This window comes from Pieris rapae, chromosome 20 (genome assembly GCF_905147795.1).
Source record: "Pieris rapae chromosome 20, ilPieRapa1.1, whole genome shotgun sequence".
Lineage (NCBI taxonomy): Eukaryota > Metazoa > Arthropoda > Insecta > Lepidoptera > Pieridae > Pieris > Pieris rapae.
In genome coordinates, this window is record NC_059528.1 from 8,419,508 (window position 1) to 8,444,065 (window position 24,558).

At 33.1% G+C, this 24,558-nt stretch overlaps 1 protein-coding gene across 1 annotated transcript in view; it reads left to right on the forward strand.

Moving 5' to 3' along the window:
• The first annotated feature begins 1,854 nt into the window (after positions 1-1,854).
• Positions 1,855-24,558, forward strand: part of LOC110994106 (inactive dipeptidyl peptidase 10) — a 229,690-nt gene continuing 206,986 nt past the window's right edge. The window contains exons 1-2 of the mRNA XM_045632689.1: positions 1,855-1,950; positions 19,194-19,309. Coding sequence (XP_045488645.1) covers positions 19,220-19,309 — 90 coding nt within the window. The 5' untranslated portion in view covers positions 1,855-1,950; positions 19,194-19,219. The remainder of the gene's footprint in view (positions 1,951-19,193; positions 19,310-24,558) is intronic.

Consider the following 24,558-nt stretch of genomic DNA (forward strand, 5'->3'; position numbering starts at 1 on the left):
GAGACTCACCTGATGTTAAGTGATACCGCCGCCCATGGACACTCTCAATGCCAGAGGGCTAGCGAGTGCGTTGCCGGCCTTTTAAGAATTGGTACGCTCTTTTCTTGAAGGACCCTAAGTCGAATTGGTTCGGAAACACTTTAGTAATATACACAATACCGCTACTGTGAATTCACTCTGCAAACATACAAATATGTCGATAGTGTTGGAGACAGCAAACAGTAAGCGCAATGTCCTGGATAACGGGGATCTGTGCAACAGATTGGTTCTTGCCCTTATCGGATCGGATCGCAAATGAGCTAGGCCTTCTCGTCGCACATCCCATAGGTACCAAGAATCTCAGTTCTTGGAGTATACTTGGGTTGCACACTACACCCCTCAAGACTTTCAGTACGTAGACCAACTGCTAGTCCCATTTGGTTTCCAATTTATTGTGCCCCACCATCTCTAAGGCAAATAATGTTGGGTACAATAAAGGATAGTGGGTATAGACGCCATACAGTCTGTTATCAGAGGTATCATGTAAATTTCTGACTGTCCATGGACAATCTCAATGCCAGAAAGTGTTTGAGGTTCTTAGTATTCTTCTAGAATGTTATGAAAATCAGAAGTCATGATTTTACGTTGTATGTGCGTATGTAATGTATGAAATTTCGCCAAGATTATCGACATTTTCTTCCGAGGTGACCGCGTTAAGAGAAGCGTGGAGAGGGCGTATTCTGCAACGACGAGAAATGTTGTAATTTCTATAGACATTTTGAATTAATTACTTTCTTCATCAATATAGTTGTTCTTTATTTTTTTCTCCGCTTTTCCGAGTGTGTTGGTGTTGTGGTTGGCCTTCAGCGACTCTTGTGATGATGATTCATACTCAAGAATTGCTATATTGCATTTCCCATACTGAGCACAAATTTTAGCAAACTACGAATGTGTTTATAAATTTCGGTTCACTCACGTGTTCACATTTGTTGTCGTACTTCACATTTAAAGATATCGATTATTTCCACGACAACTTTTTTCGTTCGCTTAGCTTAGGTCCGCCACTTGCTTTTATTACGCAAACTCGGTCGAAAGAACTAGGAACATGGGATCCGCTTAACTTTAATAAGGTACCCAGAGACAACCCCGATAATAACAAGAATAATTGGAAATAAAATTGTTAAAAATTTACAAGAATAGAACTCTGGATCGAAACTAAAATGTAACTGCTTTTTTATATTCGTTTTGTTATCAGCACGAAAAAGCGATAGTAAAGGGACACAAATTCATAGGATTTAACGTGGGATAAAATAACCATTAATTTATTTATTTATTAATAAGTAAGTTGTAAACATTAAGTATACAGTTTATAAACTTTAAATTCTAACTTACTTTTATACTAACTTCACATCAAAATAGTATGTATATTTCTATCTCATTCTTTGCCGGCTTCATTCTACACATTTTTGTATTTGCATCTCTTACCTGTCGTGTTTCCGTTGCATCCAGAAGCTAGCTGCAGAGAGCTATGGTGTCGTTCGCGTCGCTAGACGACGTATACAGACGTAATATTGATGTGTTTTTATGATCGTTCAATGTAGCCCGTTCTACTGGTGATAATGTGGTTGAGAGTTACAGAGCTCGAAGAATGTTAATCGAGTGATTAATTTAATAGCACTGCTTATACAAACCTAATCATATCGAATACAATTCTTTTAATAAATTTAATAAACTTCACTAAGCTTCGAAGACAGAAATTAGAAAACAAAAACCAATAAACTATTAAAGGATGAGTTGTCTTCAGGCTATCGGCCGTTGGAGCTGTCGGTTTCCATCCTTCGTCCTCCCGTTTCAGCGTTCAGTAAGTGTTACCGCGTGACGTTGAACGCTCGTCCCGGGCGTGCTGGCGTTTCTGGGAGTTACGGCGCCAATTTTGTATTCAGTGTTGAGATTGTGTTGAATTATCTTCAGGTAGATGTATTTTTGTCTATTTAATATTAATTCCCGAGTTTCCTTAGTATTATTTTTGTGAGAAGACGAAACGATCGATTGAACACAAGACAAGAATAATAAAGATTCTTATTTTTATACCGAAATAAACGTGCGTCCACATACGATGATTCTGATATTCTTGATAGTTTTCTGGGCCGAATTACCTGCCTACTATATCAATGATATGAAAATGACTTGTACACACAATGTTGTATATACCATTACAGCGGTGGAAACGAATCTCGAAATCACTTACGCCCAAACCCAATGAAAATGACAGTTCAACTGTGCCAATATCCAATCTTAAGAGTTTTAAACCTACACCAGTTTTTAAAATGATTAAAAATCTCATTGATATGTTTCAAACATAGTCATATTATATTTCAATATTATTTGTACGATTTTATTTACATTATTTGGTTTATATTGATTATCAAATATCAAGTAAAGAAGAGATTGCAGAAGTAATCTATCAATAGATATGAAGATTAATTATTGGCTTCGGGCATTATTTTATTACATACATATCCCAAACGAAATCCACTTCTAAATGACCTAGAAACTTTGAAACCTAGACGAATAATAATAAATATAAATTCAGTCTGGCATAAAAGGTACGATTCTCAACAATATGTTGTATATTTTATGAAGCTATAACTACATCAGAGAACTAGTACTATACTTTTAGGATTATCAATCGCGTTGCAACTTCTACCGATTACAATATATTGTAAGTAAATACGTTTAATTCCGTTTCACAAAGGCATTATACTAATACTCGTATGCGTGCTTCCATATTCATCTATTTAATTATTTTTATTATCTTACGGAATTTTTTATAAATTTAATTCTCACATATATACATATATTTTTAAGTGTTTCGTTTATTCAGTATGTTTATTGTAAATACCTGTTATTTATAATGTTAAAAATATCTTATTAGCTTATGATAATATCGTACTGTAAACTATAAACACTTAGAAATCAATTCAAAACGATGACAAATTTTCCAGTGTTTTTATACCCAAAGTCGATATAAAATTCATTATAAAATGCAGGAATCTAGGAGATCGATTTAGGTATTCATGAAAGTTAATGTACGCCATAAAACTGTATAATATCGTGTCGTAAACATCCCGTTTGGACTTTAATGACCTTGTTTGTCCCAATATGGGGACAAAAGATGCCCCAAAATCGTATGCCCAAGAACAAGTATTGAATCACGTTGCGTTCCTTTTCTTCCATGATGCTTCAAAGTCAATTTTATTAATATTTAAAATATCCACATCGTAAATACAAAAACGATAATAGATATATCTTTATTACGGGTCGTATTGGCCCCGAAGTTGTAACGAGAGTTGTAACGAAGAAGTAAACAAATTTGTAGCTATTCACTATTCATTTCAGCTCTAACTCAATTAACGAACCGGCGATTGGAAACTTGGGAAAACTTTCCTACTCTTGATCATTTAGTTAGTTACGGACTATCAAGTATTTGATTGTTAGTCCTTTTAATATTCCAATATCTCCCTCTCTTATTAAAGACTTCTTCTTTAATGGAAAGATACTATTCAACACATTATTACTACTAAAGATTCTCAAGATGGATATAATTTTACAAAAACGTTTAAAATAGTGAGACTCTAGAGAGAACCTCATCATAAAAGGTGACAGAAGAGTAGAGATGCCATCAATCTAAATTTTAATTAATCTGGAAGAGTCTGTTTCTCTGTACTTAGCTATCTACATATGGGAAGAGGAACGGTTACATTAATTTATAACAACCATTATATTGAATATTATTTTAGCATGTTCGATTTGCACTTAAAATCATACAAGGCACAATTAAATTGAAAAATTCGTCAGGAGTGCATCATATGCTAGGCAACAGGTAACTTCAGGGGGCATCGACCTCTCGGTATCTAATCGAGGAGTGGAAGCGCCCTTTTTCCAATATTATATAACGAAATTCTAGTTCCGTTATATAATATTTGTGCACAAATTGTGACAATTTGCTTGTCGAGTTCTGATCCAACTACGTGATAAGCATAATACAATAATCTTAAAGTTAGTTTATTTTCTAAACTAGCGACTCGCCCCGGCTTCGCACGGGTGCAATGCTGATACTAAATATACGCGGAATATAAGCGGAAAAAATGTAATTATTTACGACATCGCATTAGAAACCTCAAAAATAACAATACTTCTTCACTATTTAATGGATGTTATTATACATATAAACCTTCCTCTTGAATCATCTATTGAGAAAAACCGCATCAAAATCCGTTGCGTAGTTTCAAAGATTTAAGCATACAAAGGGACATAGGGACAGAGAAAGCGACTTTGTTTTATACTATGTAGTGACTAGAGTTTCCCAACGTGGTTCCCACACCTCAAAGGGGGTCAATTTGATAGGCTATTCGAAAATGTATTTTTTTAATATCTACTTACTGTGTTTCGTTAACAATGTCCAATTAATTACTCTGTAAAAACAATATTTAGGTTAAGTAAGTTTTTTTTTATAGAACAGGGGGCAAACGGGCAGGAGGCTCACCTGATATTAAGTGATATGGACACTCTTATTGTCAGAGGGCTCGCGAGTGCGTTGCCGGACTTTTAAGAATTGGTACGCTCTTATCTTGACGGACCCTAAGTTGAATTGGTTCGGATATACTTCAGTGGGCAGCTGGTTCCACAAAGTGATGCGCGGCATAAACTGCCAAGAATTTTTTTAATTATTAATAATTACATATGAATTGTTGCATAAAAAGGTTGGTGTTTTAAAACCAATTGGCGATTAAACGAAATCTCGGACCGCGAGTCAAAAATCAAAGCATCAATATTAAAAGTGTAAACATTAAAAATATGCGGAAATAAAGCTTATGTTTTATCAAATACGCTGAACTATTTTCAGTTTTCATATCTTCCTGTCTTGACAATTCAAAGAAATTTATATAATATCTGACCTCTAAATATGAAGGTTAATTTGAGTTAATTATGTTTATTACAAAATCGGTCTAGGCTACAAGACCTCGTTAGCTCGCTATAATATTATTATGTGCGTTTATCACGTACACCTAAAGCAAAATTTACGTATAAGCGTTATTTTAATATTCGAAAATAAAGATCTAGAAAGAAAAATAAAACATTATCTTATTCAACCATTAGTAAGGTTTAAAACACACAGAAATATTCGTTACGGTGTAGTATAAATTCGTTTTTCGCAAATGCGAAACGAAATCAACAGAAGATTTTTTTAGTTCATTACATCGATCACACATCAAGTGAATAAAAATGTGCTTAATTTTATCGCTCTCCGCCCATAACCTCTTGCACCGTCCAAACATTGCTCGATCGAGGTAATATCGTCGGATTATCAAGATCTGCTGCTGACAGCACGATTTTGGGATAAGCGCAGTTTCAACTAGTAGATGTCTTCTTGATAACTGTCCAAAAGGACGGCGAACTAAGACTGTTTAAAATTAAATCATAATTGTAATGTGTACAATTAGATTCATTTAATATATATTTTTTTGACTTTCATAAGTGTACATTATGTTACCTATATGAATAAATGAATTTTGACTTTGACTTTGAATTTGTCCTTGTGAAATAGGCGTTTTGTATGAGAGGAAAAAGAGATTTTTTAAATAGAATATGTTTTATTAATTAAAGTATGTATTGCCATCTATGCACTTTTGCCATCATTTATTTATTCCCTTTACTAAAAAACGTCTTTTCGTTGGGAATCTATATATAATTTTTATCTAGCAGGAAGTTCGATCTATATATAAGTTTTATATAACCCAAATTTCGTAAAAAAATAGTAATCTGTTGGAATAAGGTTCGTATAGTACGGTGGATGTCTTAGACATTCCTATGGAATTTTTTCTAATTGGGTTGCTTCTCTTGTGCAGTGTGTGCAGCGTTGTCGGGAAGCAGCAGTGGCCTAGAGTGACCAACCATGGTTGTTTAGCAGTGATCATTTCCATCACGATTTGCACTGTTACAATATACATCTGCCGTAATTGTCAGATTTAAAAAGATATATAGCAATCGACCTCGGCAATAGTCCACCAAAAGCTTACAAGTTAAAATAGGAAAATGAAATGAATCATGATACGAAAAAGCAAAAAATATAATTCCTAACCAAAAAGGAAAGATTTCAGGTCAAAGTGGACAGTACGACAAAACGCCAATTACATATGTATCGATCTAATATTAATTCAATTAATCTCTAATAAGATAATAAGCAGTACGTAATATTGAAATAATTAGGATCACCGGTCCCGTCTACAAGGCGCCTAGTTAAATCTTCAATTAGCGCCGATGCTCTGAGAAACAAAAGACGTTTCAATAAATATATAATTACGACCACAATAAGACAACACATATACGTATCCCACAGCGTATGTACGTAGAGGATATCACAGTTCCATACACTTTAATTGAATTTCAAATGTAATTTCTTACGTGGGATTATATTTACGTATTTCCATTAATTCTGTGACTGCGTCCTCTGTCCTCACACGCGACTCCAAACTTATTTATACGTGTTATTTATAAACCATTTGAGATTCTATTTTAATACATTTTATACGTATTATTATGCCAAGTGTAACGCTGTTTAGTGATTAATATTTATATAGACGTAAAGATAAGTATTTTTAGTATAAAAGTAGATAAATTATCAAATAATTAAATACTATACATGATATCCTATTCAGATTTATTTGATTCTACACACATTAAATTAAATGTTGTTGTACACATACATTATATACATTTACAAACCTGTATCTGAATTTAAAATGTGTACAATTATTTGATCAATTACCATCTAAAATTCACAATATTGGTGTGTTTGACAAATTCAAAAAAGCAATAAAGATGCATGTTAGGGTGAACACAGTTGACTAAAATTGAGACGGCTAATGGCGACGTGTATCTCGCTCGTATATATACAAATAAGAAGCCTAAAGGGTATTGAGATCGGATTTTAATTTCAATCAAATAATTTAACTACGTGTAAATAATGAAACCTATTTATTATTTACTTTCCAATAGGTTACGAAAGTGAAGTATGCGCCTGTACGCGTTGTGTCGGCAAAAGCATTGCTGACTACTCAGTTCGACTTCAGCTCGACGTCTCGAAGAGTAAATACAAATAAATTGAAATCCGATACTCTTTATTGACTGATCGAGGCGGAGAAAAGCTTGCTACTGACCCGCTACCACTCATCACTTTATTGCTCAAAAACTATTTCTTATTTGCAAGTCTGCTGTTTCTTTAATTATTACACAACAGCCTGGAATAGTCCTGATTAAAAAGAAACATAAAATCATATATGGAATCCCTACCGCAATCCCTACAGAAACATGTAAGGATTACACCATTATTATTCTAATCAGTTGCTACACCTCTTTAGGTCTTGACCTCAGATTTCTGAATCAGTTTCATGATCATTTTTAAATCTAATAGGCAAGTAGGTGATCAGCCTCCAGTGCCTGACACAAGCCGTCGGCGTTTTGGGTTTAAAAAATGTTGGTTTCCTCACGATGTTTTCCTTCAACGTTCCAGCCAATGTTAATTGCACACATAGAAAGAAACTCCATTGGTGCACAGCCGGGGATCGAACCTACGACCTCAGGTATGAGAGTCGCACGCTAAAGCCACTAGGCCAACACTGCTCACACCATTATTATTATTCATGTTAAAATGTACACACTATACTCGCACCTGAAAGCTGACCACACCCTGAATATTTGGTTTCAGAAACGGGTGATTTATATAAAATTCGATATTCCTTAATAATTAAAATATCTTCACACTGAGCGTCTGAAATAAGGGCATTGAAATTCCACGAACAATGAGCATTGCGATTTCATCTCACAGCGGCTGAACGAACTCACAAGAATTCCCTTTCTTTCGCGTCGCCTCATTAGCAATCTCTTCATGTGCTAAACTGTCTTTTGTTATTGATATCTGTCAATTTCGCAATAACTGCATTTCGCAACGTACCTACGTCATGTCGTGGTTCTGACGTAATCTATTATATGAATAAACAGACATAGTACATTGACCAAAATTATAAAATTTCTTAAAAGCTTTTAAGAAATTAAATTAAAAAGGCACTTTTGAAAGTCAAAATTACATGTTAAAATAACTCTATACCACAACTAATATTTTGATTCCACATTTGACATTAGCTACTGTGATTTTGTAAAATAATGATAAAACATAATGTATAGTGTAGAGTATAGTGTAGTGATGAACACAAAAATTGATAAACAATCGCGATTTATGTTTATGTAATCATAATATCGGTGGGCCAATTACAGACTAAATTATTGATTTTTATTTAAATAAATACATAATTATTCATAATAATTATTTATTAATTAGTAATCGCTGCTTTATTTTATAAAAAGTTATTAATTTTGTTTTTAATTATAGTATAGTTTATAGTTTTTTTTTGTGAACTTTGAGTGAATCTATTTGCTTAGGTTATCCATCAAAATGGATCTTCAGCCAAGTACATCAAAAAAAGACGTGCATGTTATATTGTCCCAAGAAAAAACGTCAACGAAAAGCTTTTACTGTTACTGAAAAAGTAATGATCGTTAATAAAAATTAATCGTCATAACTAAATTATCCGTTCAAAAATATTTAAATTCCTGATATACTTAGTTTCTATTAAAGTAGTAGTTGTTTAGATATACTACTATAACCCAGAGGAATCGATCCGGAAATATTCCATTTCCGTATCGAATAATTTTGCAACGTCACTATGTATTACTTTTCATAACGTTGCAACACTTAAATTGGAAGTCCAAAAGGTCATATGGAAAAGAATGGGCTAGAAACTTACTGTTTAAATTAGTTTTTACATTATTATGTTTACAATAATTTGATAATTATAAGATAATAAAAAGTTACTTTACTAAATAAAATAGGCGCAAGGTGATATCGACTTATAAAAACCAACGCAACAGATATGTAAGTAATTATGATACATGGTGCTTATTTTCGTGTCGCGGGGTTTGTGGTTAAACTCCTCCGAAACGGCTTGACCGATTCTCATGAAATTTTATGTGTATATTGGGTGTGTCTGAGAATCGGACAACATCTATTTTTTATCCCCCTAAATGTTAAGGGTAGTCCACCCCAAAATATTTCATTTTTATTTTTAAATTAATTTTTATTTTTTTATCAACTGTATCAACAGCATTAAAAAATAAATACAACCCTAAATTTTCAACCCTCCACTATCAACCCCTATTTTTTATTATAAATGATATACATACATGGCAAATAAACGATTTCTAGGTCAGCTAGTTTTAATATACATTTCTAATAAATTGTTTTCTAAGAAATCAAAATTATGTAACACGGTGTTATTTCGTAGCAACAAGCTATGAATTTGAAGTATCCGTTAGAAGTTCTGTCGTCCTTCGGCGTAAATAAATTACGTAATATTTCACAGCCGCTGTAAAATATATCTAGACACGGATCAGAAGGGTTCAAATTCTTACACAACTAACAGTTCAAACGTTTGAAAACGCTCACAAATGTGAAGCAACTTTGGACATAAATCGAGCCTCTTTATTCAATAATTTTGAAATAGTATTACAATTTCACTAATGATATACGTTTGAACACTACAAAACCTATAAAAGCGCGTATCGTCGGCTGCAACTGTGAAATCAATTTACTTTCAATCAGAGTAAGCCAACTGTTGGTAATAGCCTGTGGTGGGAGGCAGGGTGTGGGGGGTTCGTAGGTGGTGTTGCGTGCGGAAACGGATTTAGTGTGATGTGATTGTATCCAGCTCCTACTTATTGTTATTATTCACTTACTGAGGCTAGCGATTAACAATACCGTATGCGATAATTTTGGGAATTTTCGTTGTAATCTGCTTTAAAATCGCCAACTATAATAATAACAAGCCTTTATTCTTCCACATCCTATTTACATAAATAAAATAAAATAGATATGATTACAATTTTAACTAAGATGCGGCCCCTGTCCGGGAGAAGGCCTCCTCTAACTATTTCCACCCTAATTTTGTGCCATCGTCATCCAATTTTTTCTAGCTACCTTCTCGATCCAGTCAGATCTATTGGTCTTCCTTTGTTTCTTGTTCCTTCTGGACCAGTCCATTCGGTTACTGCTTTAAACCGTGTCATCCGTATAAGCGCGTACGTGGCCTGCCCATCTCCAATTAAGTTTTAGGGCATATTGTCAATAATTTTGGCCAACTATAATAGTTGCTGTAAATTGTTTTTAATTTACTAATAATAATCGTCAGTCTAATCTGGGTCTGGTTGTCTCGAGTTTGAAAATTTAAATAAACAATTTTTGACTGAAATGTGTGGAGCCTGCACCTGTGGAGCAATGCCGTTATAATATGTACGTACATATAGAGAGTTGTCACTGCACACTCGGGAAATCTTGATCTAGTGTTCATCTCACTTTGCAGTACAACCTTATAGGAACTATTTTATCATTGATCAAACAATTGGGAGTTTATTAAATTCAGATAAATGTTTTTTTTTTAAGTTTTGGTAAGCTCGAGTGAAACCTTCTCGTATATAAAATAATGTTACTTAAATACGTTTTACGTGTCTTATTTAATTAAGATAAAAGATATTTAATTAAGATAAGAGTGTTGGTATACAACAATTTAGTGCAGTTATTATGTACAATACTTACTATATGCACTTGCTACACATCACCTAAAATGCAACTAACATATTAAATACATACCTAAAGCCACTTTGTATTTGTAACTAAATATTTAAATAAAATATTAATCAGGGTGTCCAACTAAAATCGTATTAGAAGGAATAAACATGGCGGATAGCAAACAAAAAAGGAAAATTAAACTTTAATATACGTTTAAATTTACTTTTCCTCCAACCAAATTATTTCCGAGAAAAATACGCCAGATAATTGAACAACTTAAACAAAATTAAGATTAATAATATTTATCAAAAATTTATACGTTTTCAACTTGATGGGGCACGACTTACGAGTTCTGTGAAAGAAGGTGTATTTATATGTTCGTAAAAAAACTTCGTTGATAAGAGAGTACGTAATGTTTTCAATATTGTTGTGTAGTGTTGTTATGTGTTTAGCCTCAGGTACAAAGACGAGTATACTTATAATTTGTTATGAAGAACTGTGAACCATAGGAATTTACTGGCCCATACAAAAGGATAGCATCACAAGGATACCAGACAATCTTAGACCGAAGAATTGCGTCGAGCATATAGAGTTTTTAAATTCGGCGAACAAAGAAAGTTCGTACAAAACAAACAAATGTTGCTTTTGTCAACAAAGTCGTTTCGTTCCAAAGTATTCATGTTCTGATCTTGCGACATCACAGTAACCTCGATTCCTCTCTCTTCGCTTGTTTGTGAGTGTTTTCATTGAGGATAATAGGAGAGGACTACTGCCAAAGTATTAAAAAATATCTATAAGATACACAATTTTTTTAGACGTGATTATGTCTTCGACGAACGCCGCCTGTACGCACGAATAAACATAATTCATTGTCACGTTCCGCCTGAGCCGAGCGTAACATGAGTCATTGTCGCGTCCATAGGCCGATGCGTCCGAGTAAAAGAGACAGCGGCAGCTCACAACATATACGTGAACTGTTTTATCAACTGCTGAAATAATTTTTGATTTAAGTATTTGATAAGTGAGAAAATCTCATAAGTGATAAAAGTTCTTTGATTATTAAAAAAAAATATTTGAATTAGGAAGTATAATTATGTTAATTTATCGAAAACATTTCTTTTTCTTTTTTTCATTACCTTACATACAAAAAAATCTAATAATGTAAAAATCATTTTCAACTCCACTTGAACACACACATTTTTTATGAAAATCTGTCCAGCCGTTTAGGAATTTTTGTATATACAGCTTCTCGGCTAAGAGGAGTTTGGTACACACGTACAATAGAATTATATATGTATAAATATTAGATTTAAGTAATATTTTTGACATTTAATATACTGTATGTCCTTGATAAGGAAAGATGTCCAAATCTTTACTTGTGTTATAAATATATCGGCTCCACATTGCCGAGTTTTACCCAATTTATCACCGGACAATAAGCAAAGACAACATTTTTACTCAAACATTTTCCTCAATAACAGGAAATATTCGTTTTCATTGTGAAAATTTCGTTTAAGTACTTATAGCAGTGACGAACTTTACATTTCTTTAATAGATAAATTGGCAATTGCATGTGAAGATAATTGAAAAATACATATAAGAGTACATTTAGTAAAAGAAATACTAAGAATTAATACAAAACTTTGCGTAAATTTGTGAAATTGAATGAAATCCTCTTGAAGTGAAGTAGTTACTTCAAAGGGAAATATTCATCTGGCAAGCGCTTGCATAGACTACACAATATATTCTAAAGAGATTTTATATTTTTGATTACTTCTATTAATAAAATATATTTATAGGTTATTTTATTTCAAATGCGGTTTGTTAATATCTATTAAATAAAAATGCCTTTTTGGTTTCCGTTTATTATATTTACAATTTGGGTCTATTGTTATATTAAGTGTGCCGTATTTTTTTACTATCTTCATAATCTTATGTCGATTAAATGTTTCGACAATCCAAAGACTCTGATTATTATTATAGAATAACAAACTTTACCTGTTTTCTAATATACTTGTATGGTATACTAATATCATAATATAAATTGACTTTTAAGTGTGATTTTATCCACAACCCCCTTCTTCCTGTCTTCGTCAGGCGCCACCAATTAAGAACCCTTCGCCTCCATCTTTCATCTCCCAACTCTCTGTGTGTTACAGAAAGGATATCTGTATTAATGGGAAAACGTCTGTGTAACGATAACATAATAGACGTTTAATTCAAAATAATTGTATAATTAGGTATCGACAGGTATTCACAAGTCATCTAAAATTATTTAAGTTTAATTTGTTGTTAATGTGTTTAATAACGAGAAAATGTTTCCTGTTCGCCTGATTACTATATTTCTGATTGTTGTCTTTGTGTTCTCCGTGTCTGAATGAATCCTTGGTGTGCCTTTTTAAATAAGTAAAAAATTGTGTATCTGTAGTGTATTTGCATTATAAAGAAGTGTAATAGGTTCTTATCCGTTACAAGTCAGTGACAAAGACTTGACTGAACTTTTTTAACCATTTTTCTTGACCACATCCTATACTGCTCAATCGTAGTGCATCGCAATTCATGAATCCGTGAGATTAGAATTTTAGTTTAATTTAATATGTTTTTGTATTATTTTAGTTGGTAATTCTATATTTTTTTAATTAAGATTTTGTTATGCACTTAACTCATCACATTTAATAATTAATATATACTATTGTTTGATATTTCCTATTTCTGAAAGCAAGACCACCAAATAATATCTCATTATTGAAAGATTAATAAGAGATCAGAGAGAAAGTACTCATTTACATTTTGTTTCTAACAATTTAATTCTGATGTTGAGGCTACATTTTGAATATATATTGCTATAGATCAGCATTAACGAGGTGTCAATTCCTCGCTTCACTGAACTGAACAACTACGAATACATGCATAATGTATACAGGCACAACTAAAGAGCATCTTACTCTAGTAACAATATACTCCATGAAATTATTTATATTTGAACTATTAAGTTTGAAAAATACGTGTTACAACGACAAATAAAGTAACGAATAAAATATCTCTAAACATGTTTAAATGATTTACTGTTTAGAATTTCAGGTTCCGGCATATAACAATTAAATATAAAGAACAGTTATCAAAAGTCTAGCCTAAATAAGAAAAAGTAAATACATAGTAACCACAAAAATAAATAAAAAAAATTAAAAAAAGTAACGTTTTATGTCTCAGATACAGAAATCAAGTATGTAGTTCACAGGCCGTCGAGTTTTTGGGTCTAAGACAAGCCAATGAGGCTATTTGAATGAATCTTAAATGCGCACATTGAATTAACGTCCATCGGTGCACAGCCGTGGATCAAAGGTCCCCAGGAATGAGAATCGCACGATGAAGCCAATACCCTTGTGGCTTCATCGTGGTCTCTGCTGTTACCGCATCCCGCATAAGGCGATTGTTGGTGGCACCTTGGGGTTTGAGGGGGTATGCACAATAGCGAGTCCCACATAACCCTTCTGCACAAAGCATTCGCGCCGCGGAAGGGTATGCGAAATGCATTTCCCCAAGTAAAAAAAAAAGTGGCTTCATCGTGTGACTAGTGACTAGTGGCTCAATCAATAAATCAATTTTTCAATGGTTAGTAATTATAATAATTCAAATATGCTTAAGCATCTATAAGTCATTTCCATTTCAGTAAGCTCGGCAGTAGAGTGCCAAGAGGGAGGCTTCGAAGTGATGTTTGATTACACTTTTAATTGATATTAAACGAACTTGAAGATTATTAATACAAAGCGACAACTTTTTTCGTTAAGTCGTTAAAATGACATCATTAACAACTTACTACGTTGTGTAAGTGAACAAATGTATTTATACAGTATATTTAAAAAAAATAGTTTTTATTTTTATTTATTTATCTATTGACACTTCGTTGCATTACATAAAAGAAATTTATTTTAAACATAATTTAATGATAAGCAACTGTACAGTACATTACGATTCTAAAATATAGGTAAACATTATTTTGAAACATAATGTGGAACTGGTTTGATTTTATTACGAATTTGACATAAGCTCATGTTAGGCATCCAGTTTTAGTTCTTTCTTTATAAGCCTATTAGCTATATAATAACGCGTTTATCCGACGATAAACTGCATTATGCATGCTAATTCTTATCACTAATCCGTTTAACTTGCCGCATTAGACATATATTTACGAAATAAACCTATAAAACAAACCTAATAAATCATAATTACGCGGAATATTTAGTAAAATATAACGAATTTTAAGTTGAAATTTTGAATGATTAAGTATAAAAATATATTGTATGAAGTTTTAGTAATCGTAAAAAAACAGTAGACTAGCTTTTACGACAGCGCTACGATTTATGAGTGCTACGAGCTACGAGGCTACGCCTCTTTATTCTCAGTGCTTTCATTAAACATAAATATTATTATGAGATAACATTTATAAGGCGAAATATTGAAAATGTTGTATTTTTTTAGATTAATTACTGTGAATACTGTGAAATATAAATTTGTGGCGAAGTCAATATGAGGAAAAAAACTCTTAAGCAAAATAAACTATTATTGTATTGCTATTTAAAAGTCTTAAACTCTTATTACACATTAGATCTTATTTATGGCTTATAGAGAAAGGAATACGCATATAGCTGAATGAAACTCGCAACTACCATTTTCTAAATAATTTTATTCGCATTATCCGTAGTCTCGATAGCAACAAAGTCGTACTATGTAAATGAGGGGCTGGTGCGGGCTTAATTCAGACAATATAGTCCCAGCATGGCTAGTAAGAGTTCTCCGGGGGACAGTTAACAGCATTCCCCCGTAATCCTTATATGAACGAGATTTACGACTAGGGACGTGATACAACTTAACGTTATATATTTTAAATTATTATTTTCTAACTCAAATTAAGAGTTTTTGGTTATTTTTTAAAAGTTAAGCTGCTCTCAGTATCGGGGTCACAGATTTAAATTAAATCAGTTTTATTATTAAACTCAGTAAAATATGTGAAAAATTATAGCATAACTTTGTTGTCGGCCCCTCCACGTAAAATAATTCTTCTAACCTTCAAAGAGTTACCTCGAGTACATACAAACAGCCTTCTCGCGTCACAGCAATTGAATTATGGTACGCGATGTAAGTGTATCGCGTTTAGAGTTAATATTACAACCTTGTAAAGAAAATGTAGGACACAGCAAATATGTAAGATATTAAATAAAGTGAAGTTTTTGAAATAAAAGACGGAGTGAGTGGGGTTAATAGATTAAATAACAATGAGTCACAGAAACGAAGGTCAAGAAGAAGAAGGTTTCCTACCGTTAAAGGCAGTGACAGTGACAACAAAAAGGAGACAGGGAATGGTTGTTAGCAAAGCAGCAAACGAGAACCTTAATAATGGCTAATAAGCAAAAACAAGACCTACAGATAAATTATTATTGATAAGTTTGTTGGCATCAGTCATGTAATTTTGATATAAGAGTTATAAAGGTTCTGGTTTCTCAATCCAATCGAGCAACACACCAATTCCTATATTTTTATCAACCAGAATTCGTGACAATTTGTATACTCATTCCATAACCGAACTCGAATCTCGAATACAGAGTCAGACGGCATTCTCTAAACAAATGTTAGATTATTCCTTTAATATTTCTTGCCTTTAAGTTTAAATTTTTTTAAGTGTATACTTATATATAGCAAATAGTATTGACTATGGAATCAGTAATACTATCGACCATGGAAAAGTCGTTAATTTATAGATGTAGCAATTTTCTTCTAAACTGATTTGCAAATGGCAGCTGACAGTAGCTGACATATATTTTTCAAATAAGCTATAATATACAAAAATATAATGTATATAATTTATTATTAAATAAGTCTATTTGCACATTTTTAGAAGTGTGTAACACTTTAGCGTGCAACTCTAACAACTGAGGTCGTAGGTTCGAGCCCCACCTGTGCACCAATGGACATTCTTTTTAAGTGCGCATTTAATATTCGTTTGAACAGTTAAAGAAAACATCGTGAGGAAACCGGCTTGCCTCGGAGCAAAAAAGTTGGCGGCGTGCGTCAGGCACAGGAGGCTGATTACCTTCTTGCATATTAAATTAACAAATGAACGTGAAACAGATACTGTAATCTGAGGCCTAGACCTAAAAAAGTTGTAGCGCCACTGATTTTTTTTATCTTTTTCGTCTCTTTTTGTTTAATTTATGTAAGTTTATTAACAAAGTGAACAATAACATAATTACAGCTGTCGAAAAGTAAGGCAGAAGAAGGAATATTGGTGGACGCTCTACTGGTGAAAAATAGGTGTAAAATAACAAATGATATGTAAAATATTTATATGTATATGTTTAATCAATTACCATCTCAAATTCGTAATATTGGTATGTTTGACAAATTCAAAAAGGCAGTAAAGATACATGTTAGAGTGAACACAGTTGACTAAAATTGATACGGCTAATGGCGACGTGTACCTCGCTCGTATATTTACATATTAATATTAAGTTTCTCATGTAAATAAAATATTTTTTTAAACATTAAAATAATAGGTGGATAAAGGATAGATGACTGAATGCTAGTCCGCGGCTAAGCTTTTTGTAAATTTGCATATATTATTCAACCATGTTTAGCATTCAACGGATCTATAATTACGCCCATGCTTCAGCTAAATAGATTGTTATCTACATAATGACAAAGACGGAATCAACAACTGAATGTAGGAATCACAAAACTTCATTTCTATTTATCTCTTAACATTTTGGTGTTGAATAATTAGAATCTAGATTTTATTCCACGATATGGTATACGTAACAATATTATATGCATTTGTATAAATATTCACATACAAGGAAGTCTTGAGAAAAGATCTAAGCAAGGAACGAACTAAGTAAACATACTCGTAAATGTCAGTCATGCGTGTCTTCATTGCTTCTGTTCACATAACACAATATAGTCATCCTTCTTTTGTTTTTTTCATGTGACATGAGACAAATAAACCTACAAAGTTTCAATTAGGGTCAACATAAAACATTTATACATACACAGACACACACACACACACATACCCCATGTAGTTTCCTTATAATATAAATATTCCTTGTATTATTGTAGAAAAATGTATATATTTCTTATTTTGTTAACGTACCTACTGTAACCATAACAATTATTATTTATTACTAATTATCTTTTGTCGATCCGAAGTGGTGGAGGCCTGATGACCTGTAACACAGGTGCACAATCTTTAACAGGCATCAGTCTCACATAAACAATAGCAATTACTCCAAAGAAGAATGACAATTATTTAGATATTGTAACATCATGTATGAAGTTTTGTAAGTTTTTGTGAGAAAATAAATAAATATTATTATTATTTATTTTTACCTGTCTCTGTATTTAAAATAAAGTTATAATTGTTATAAATTATATACAAGTAATTTAATTTAACTATCTATTCAGTTATAACGATAATTCTATAAAACTAAACCTAAAGTATTTGAGTAAAAGTTCTCTTTTATTGAAGAACTGTCATTATTAGCTGACTTATGTGATACAACGTATTTCTAAATGTAGTACTAGTGTTGTAGGCATAAATTTACTGTTACTTCCGACAGGATTCGACTTATTACATCCCAGTTTAATCTATCCTTGTCGTGTAAATACAAAACGTAGAGAAAATACAGTATGGAGAACATAAAATCAGAAATAATTTTTAATTAGTTTGTCTAATTGAAAGTGATATATAGGTTGCATTGATCACAGGACCCTTCGTAAAAATTCAGCAGATTTTGTAGAGTGGTTGGACAAGATCTCAAGTTCTCAATAAGGGTTCGTATCGAGCGAGTGAAACGATTTCAATTTTTATTGTCATTTTCGTTTTCGCACCGGAAGCTTTTTCCCTATTCAAGTTATTGCTTAGTTAAAGTATCAGTAAAATGTGCTATTTGTATGGACTTACGGCCACCGAATCGTTTTTTGGGATCCAAATTAAAAATAAGCCCACTGTTTGATATTATGTCTAAAGAAAATTCCAACCGTACGGGGAAGATATTTCTGGCGCGTTGTCACGTGACTACCAACATTTCCCAATTCTCATTAAGTATTCTATGTATGCTATAACCTTTAGATGACAATTAATTAATGTTTTATGTTACGTTCATGTTGGTATTTGCTACACACTTAACACTTATCTAAAGATCGAATAAAATAATAGTTTTTTGCCACCCCTTGTTCCCGATGGAACAGTGAGGTCGCTCCGTGAAGCCTGTGAAGTGCCAAAGAGACTTCTGTGCTTCTGGAAGGAGGTGGGCTGGCTTAAGTAGCCAGGGCTTTACGCAAAACGGACCAAATTTGAGTCTAGGTGCGGAAATTGAGGCCAGCTACCTAATACCTAACCTACCTGTTACCGTAGTCCTGCTGAAAACGAAGTAGACTTTTTTTAAAACGCCAATTGCGAACATTCTCTTAAAAGGCAAAACATGTCCTGGATTTTTGAGCTAACATACAATGTCTGAATGTACTGAAATTGTTGCAGGGAGTTTAAAAGTGAGATGACAAAAGATGCAGACGAACGTGCAGATCGACACCAAGGGGCTGCGGCATTCGCCTGACCATGCACAGCAAAAGGGATCCCATCGAGTTACCGCTGAGGTATGCAAGTATTAAATTTATAGAATTCGTTTTAACGCAGCTTCTACTGGGAAACGTCTCGTCTTACAATTCCGTTCTTGGGTAAACGATATTTTCTAGTAACTTTACACCAAATTTACATTCAGGGGTCTTAGGACGGACATATTTATTATATTATTTAGTTAAATTTAATTGGAACCGAATCGGTTGGTTACAATATAACTACTAGAATTTAAAAAGATAAAATAGCCTGTCAGCGATTTATGACAATTTATTCGTGCATAAAATACAAATCAACGAATTTATGTATTTTTTCATCAGTTTTGTACCATTTCCGTAGGTTTTCACATTATTATAAGTCCCATAAACCTCTTTTTTATTTCACCAGCTCGCTATAAAACCTTATTTTCCAACCCCAACGTATAAAGTAATGGGATCCACAAAAACGTGGCAATTGTTTTAAATGTGCCTTATCTAATTCCATGTCTATATTTTACGAACGAAAGAGTTCTTGTTCATACATACTCTTACATAAGAAAAACATTGTATTGTCTTTTATTAACATAACTTTTACACATTTAAAGAAAAACACTTTTTCTTTAAATGAAACGTCGGATAAATTTAAAATTATGTTTAAATAATTATTATATAAACATAATATAAGTTTACACTACATACATAACTTCAATCCGTTAAAAAAGTGTTTTTCTATAAAAAAAATATCCAAACTCATTTTTGTTACCAAGTCTTGTATTTTTAGTAAAATAAATCAGTGAGGTTGTAAACTCTTTAGACCTGGGTCGCAGATCTCTCTGGATTAGTTTTATGATCATTTCTGTCATATGTCTTATAAGTAGCCTCTTGTGCCTATAAGACTTGCGACACAAGCCGTCGACCACTAGGCCACTGCTCTAAGGTTAACTAGTATTTTTAACATAATTAAATTGCAACATAACTCTCTTACGCCCATACAAAAAACGTTTCCGATAAAAACCATTATCTTCTATCTATCTACATATATAAAAATGATTTGCTCTCCGTTAGTCTCTCTAAAACTCGAGATCGGCTGGACCGATTTGGCTTTTTTTTGTCTTGAATTATTTGTAGAAGTTACGAGAAGGTTTTAGTGGTAAACATAATTAATAAGTAAAGAAACATACTAAAAGCAACATTTTATTGTCATTTATTTATAGGTGCTTTCAGAAATGTGTGTTTGATGGCTGTTGTTTAAATGTGTTAAAATGTTGGATTTTGTTTGGACACAAATATATGTAGATGATACGAAGTTCACGAGTTCATTTGGGGTTATTATAAAAATTGTGTTTAGCGCCCTCTGTTAATGTATAGAAGAACTACAGGTTAAAGGTTCAAAACGACGACGGGGTTTCAGAATAGTTGTCGATAGCCACACTCCGTAAAAACCCTGGCACTAAGCTGGTACAAACTGTTGACACTGCATGGCGCTTTAGTAGAACAATAATTCTACAGAATACATAATATATGACCATACCTCTCCTCTTAATAGAAACTGTAACTGTTATTGAACACTTTCTCATGTTAATATCGTTTTTAAGCTAGGTTAGTTTAAATGTCTAGTTTATTAGTCATAAAAAAACTTTGTTTTAAGTTACATAATCGAAAGTTTCGAGACAGAAAAATGTGCCCGAATGTTATTCATAAGACCATTATTGGATAAACAAATTTACAAATAAAAAAATAAACCAGATTACAATTGTAAAATATATTATTTCTTGGAAGGAACTTACAAGTTGGCACTTTCTATATCCATATGAAAATGAAAATAATTCTATGGTGGTAAATTCCTTAATTAATATTTGTTAACAACTAGGCGATTCCTTAGGCAATTTCTGCCACGCACCACCACGATGTGGAACCAGCTGCCAACTGAAGTATTTCCGAACCAATTCGACTTAGGGTCCTTCAAGAAAAGAGCGTACTGATTCTTAAAAGGCCGGCAGCTCGCGATTCTTCTGGCACTGCGAGTGTCCATGGGCAGCGGTGTCACTTAACATTACATAAATAAAAATCAGGTGAACCTCCTGCTCGTCTGCCTCCTGTAACATAAAAAAAATATTTTTGATAACTAAATAGTAGTGAGATTAATTGGCTTCTTACCTATTCCTGGGATACAATGCGATTGTATCGGAGCGCATAACAGAGGAAATATTTATAGCTCATAATTGTCGCTAATTGTATTAAGGCTTTCAACGTGACCAGTCTATAACGTAAATGTAATTAAACCGCGACCGTGTTAATATCAAGTTACCGCCTGTTAACCCGCTGAGTGCTGTCGTCGAGTGTCGAGTGAGGGCCATTCAACCCTCTAGCCGTTTCACCTTCTGAAGACCGAAGTATCTTCGGTCGGTAGTAATTTAATTTTTATAGCATAAAACTTATGTTATTTAGAAACAAAACAGTTTAAAATAATAGTAGATAGACGCCCTCGAAATATTATGTGCTCATTAATATAAGAAAAGTGCATGCGTACAAAGTACACTTAGTAAGATACCGGTATATGACCACTCCATGTATTTATATGTATATTCACAATGTATACGTGCTTATGATTATAAAAATAAATATAAAATCTGCGTTTACTGAACCAGACGTTATTCTACAAAATTCTAATATTATGTAACTCTAAACGAATACATCAACCAATTGCGTGTATTTTCCCCTATCCCTATCTCACTCTCTCTTTCAATCGGTCTCAATCACTCTCTGCCTTTTCTTCTACAAAAACGCTGCACATCTTCGTGACGTTTAATCCGTAAACTTTTTACCTTCATGCGCCTAAGTAAACTACAAAAATCCTTAATCATTTCCACATTATTAACAATGTTATTGTTAGTTAGTTAGTTTTGCTTACTGCTGCTGTGTTAATTTCTTACTGCTCCAGTCAGATCTAAATGATGTAAGCTCATGTTTGTCTCCAATGGAGCTGAATGTCCAAAAATGTAGTTCGTTCGTTCGACACTACAATTCACAATTATCATATAGGTAACATAATGGTTGTCGAGAAGAAAGAGTAATTCGTGACTTAGGGATCCTTTTTGACAGCAAACTAACATTCTCAGAACACCAGGGCAATATAATAAAGAAAGCATCTGGAATGCTTGGTTTTGTCCTGAGAAATACAAAAGGATTCCGAAGCATCAAAACAAAAATTCTTTAATACAATAGCCTCGTGTATATAAATATTCTCGAATATGCTACAGTTGTGTGAAGGCCGCATTATGGAACGTTTATGTTACGTCTTGAAAGATTGCAAAAAAGGTTACTGTGGCATCTACTTTTCTCCAGTGGCATCTCCAAAAAAAAAGTTGCCAACATTCGAGACCAGGCTAGCGTACTTTAAGATGTTTTCATTGGATAACCGCAGAAAACTAATTAAAATAATATATCGTTGTATCACATATCATATTTGCCTAAAAGTGCTTGTCACATTAAAAATTGTATTTTGTGATTTTTTTTAGCGATGTAACAGTGTGCCAAGCGTTGGCAAGCTTTTTATCAATAAATAAATAAATAGTAACCACATAATAGATTCATTCAGAATAAAGCCATTGATGCTTGTCTCCCGCACGTCTGATGGGGTCTGACTTGTGGCCACGACATTCTGAAGCGGCTTTGATTTATATGCGTATTCAAAAGATATCTTCTTTTTTATGTAATAGCTTACCTGTTGAATAGGAAACTAATGCTGTAATTTCATGTTTTAGCTGATTGTATATACGTGGTATGAGCAGGGCTGCAATTCTTCGTGGACCTTCGGTTGCCGCGGCGTCAGTGCGCGGTCGTCCGTGGCGGTGACGACGCGTCAGCTGTCTCTCGCTTCGCTTTCCCGCGCAAAACTAAATATTTTTTATACGATTTATTTTAGATGAGTGTTAGGTCTATACAACCCTTAGAATAGTGTGTGCCGTGTCCTTTGTGTTCGTGAGTTTCACTCATTACAGCGTAATTACTGATCTTGTTAAAAGCGAGATGAATCAAATCGTATCAAGCTCGAGCAATTAATTATGTTTAAATAGCACTAATTAGGGGTACCTTGATTTAATAAGTTATAATTCTAAAGGTTAACTAGGTGGATAGGCTCTTGTGAATTGCTTTTAATAATTAGTTAGCGAATAAGAATTAGCAACCAAACACTGAATTAATTGATGTCTTAAATTTAGTTGACACGTGCGTGATTATTGAGAACATAAAAGTCTTTCATGTAATTTAACCAACGTTAGAAGAATTATAATCAGTTAAATACGCAATAACCGTAAAAGCTATTGCTGCTGTGGTTGTGTTGTGAAAACAATTAGAGAATATTTGCGGCGAGAGCTTTGAGCGCGCTACAAAGATTATTAGATTAAGTCGGCTATACAGTTCGGTATACGTCGGGACTAGTGAAACACGCCCAAGTCTGTATTCAATGTTATGAATAAAATAATTAAATTAAAAACTATTTCATTTGCGATTACAAAAAATTTCAGTACCTAAACCCCATTAAAGTCCTTCACATTTATAAAATTAAACGTCAAATATGAGTTATTTAAACATTATGAACGCCGAATTATGTTTGTGTACTTATGTACACGCGTTAAAAGTTATACTTCTTTGGCGTAACTTTCGATATTAAAACGGACTAAAAAAAATGGACATATTTATTTTAAAATGTTGTCTCTGGTAACCTTAGGATGTCGGTTTTTTGTGATGCATACCGTCAAATTTACTCTTTCTTCTTACTCGTTCTAAAATCAAGGGTGTAGAACAGAAGATAAGAACTGGAAATAAACTCTCCGCCACTCTTTTTAATCGCGAAGTTTTTTCTTTTACACAACTTTTGTAAGGGGTTGCAACCATTACACCAGATTGTGATTTGTTCTCTATCAGCAGCAATAGTATTGAGAGATATTGAATTCTTTTAATAAACATAGCAAGGGACAGAACTGACTTTGGTTCGTATATTTATGATTGAATCTGTACGTGACCCCATACTTGTTAATTCTAGACTCGAAAATTAATCAACCTCGTATATTTAGCAGTCTATGTGTATGTTACAAATAATAATCTCGGGCATCATAATATTCATGAATCTAACGTTACACGACAGAGAATTACTAGATATATAGTTCGTGTTAGGTGTGTGTTTTGGACCGAAATATATATATAATTAATAATAATAATTCATTTATAAAAGTCATTAAATATCTTTTTATTTACGAAGGTATACCTTAGAGATACAAAATAAGGTTTTT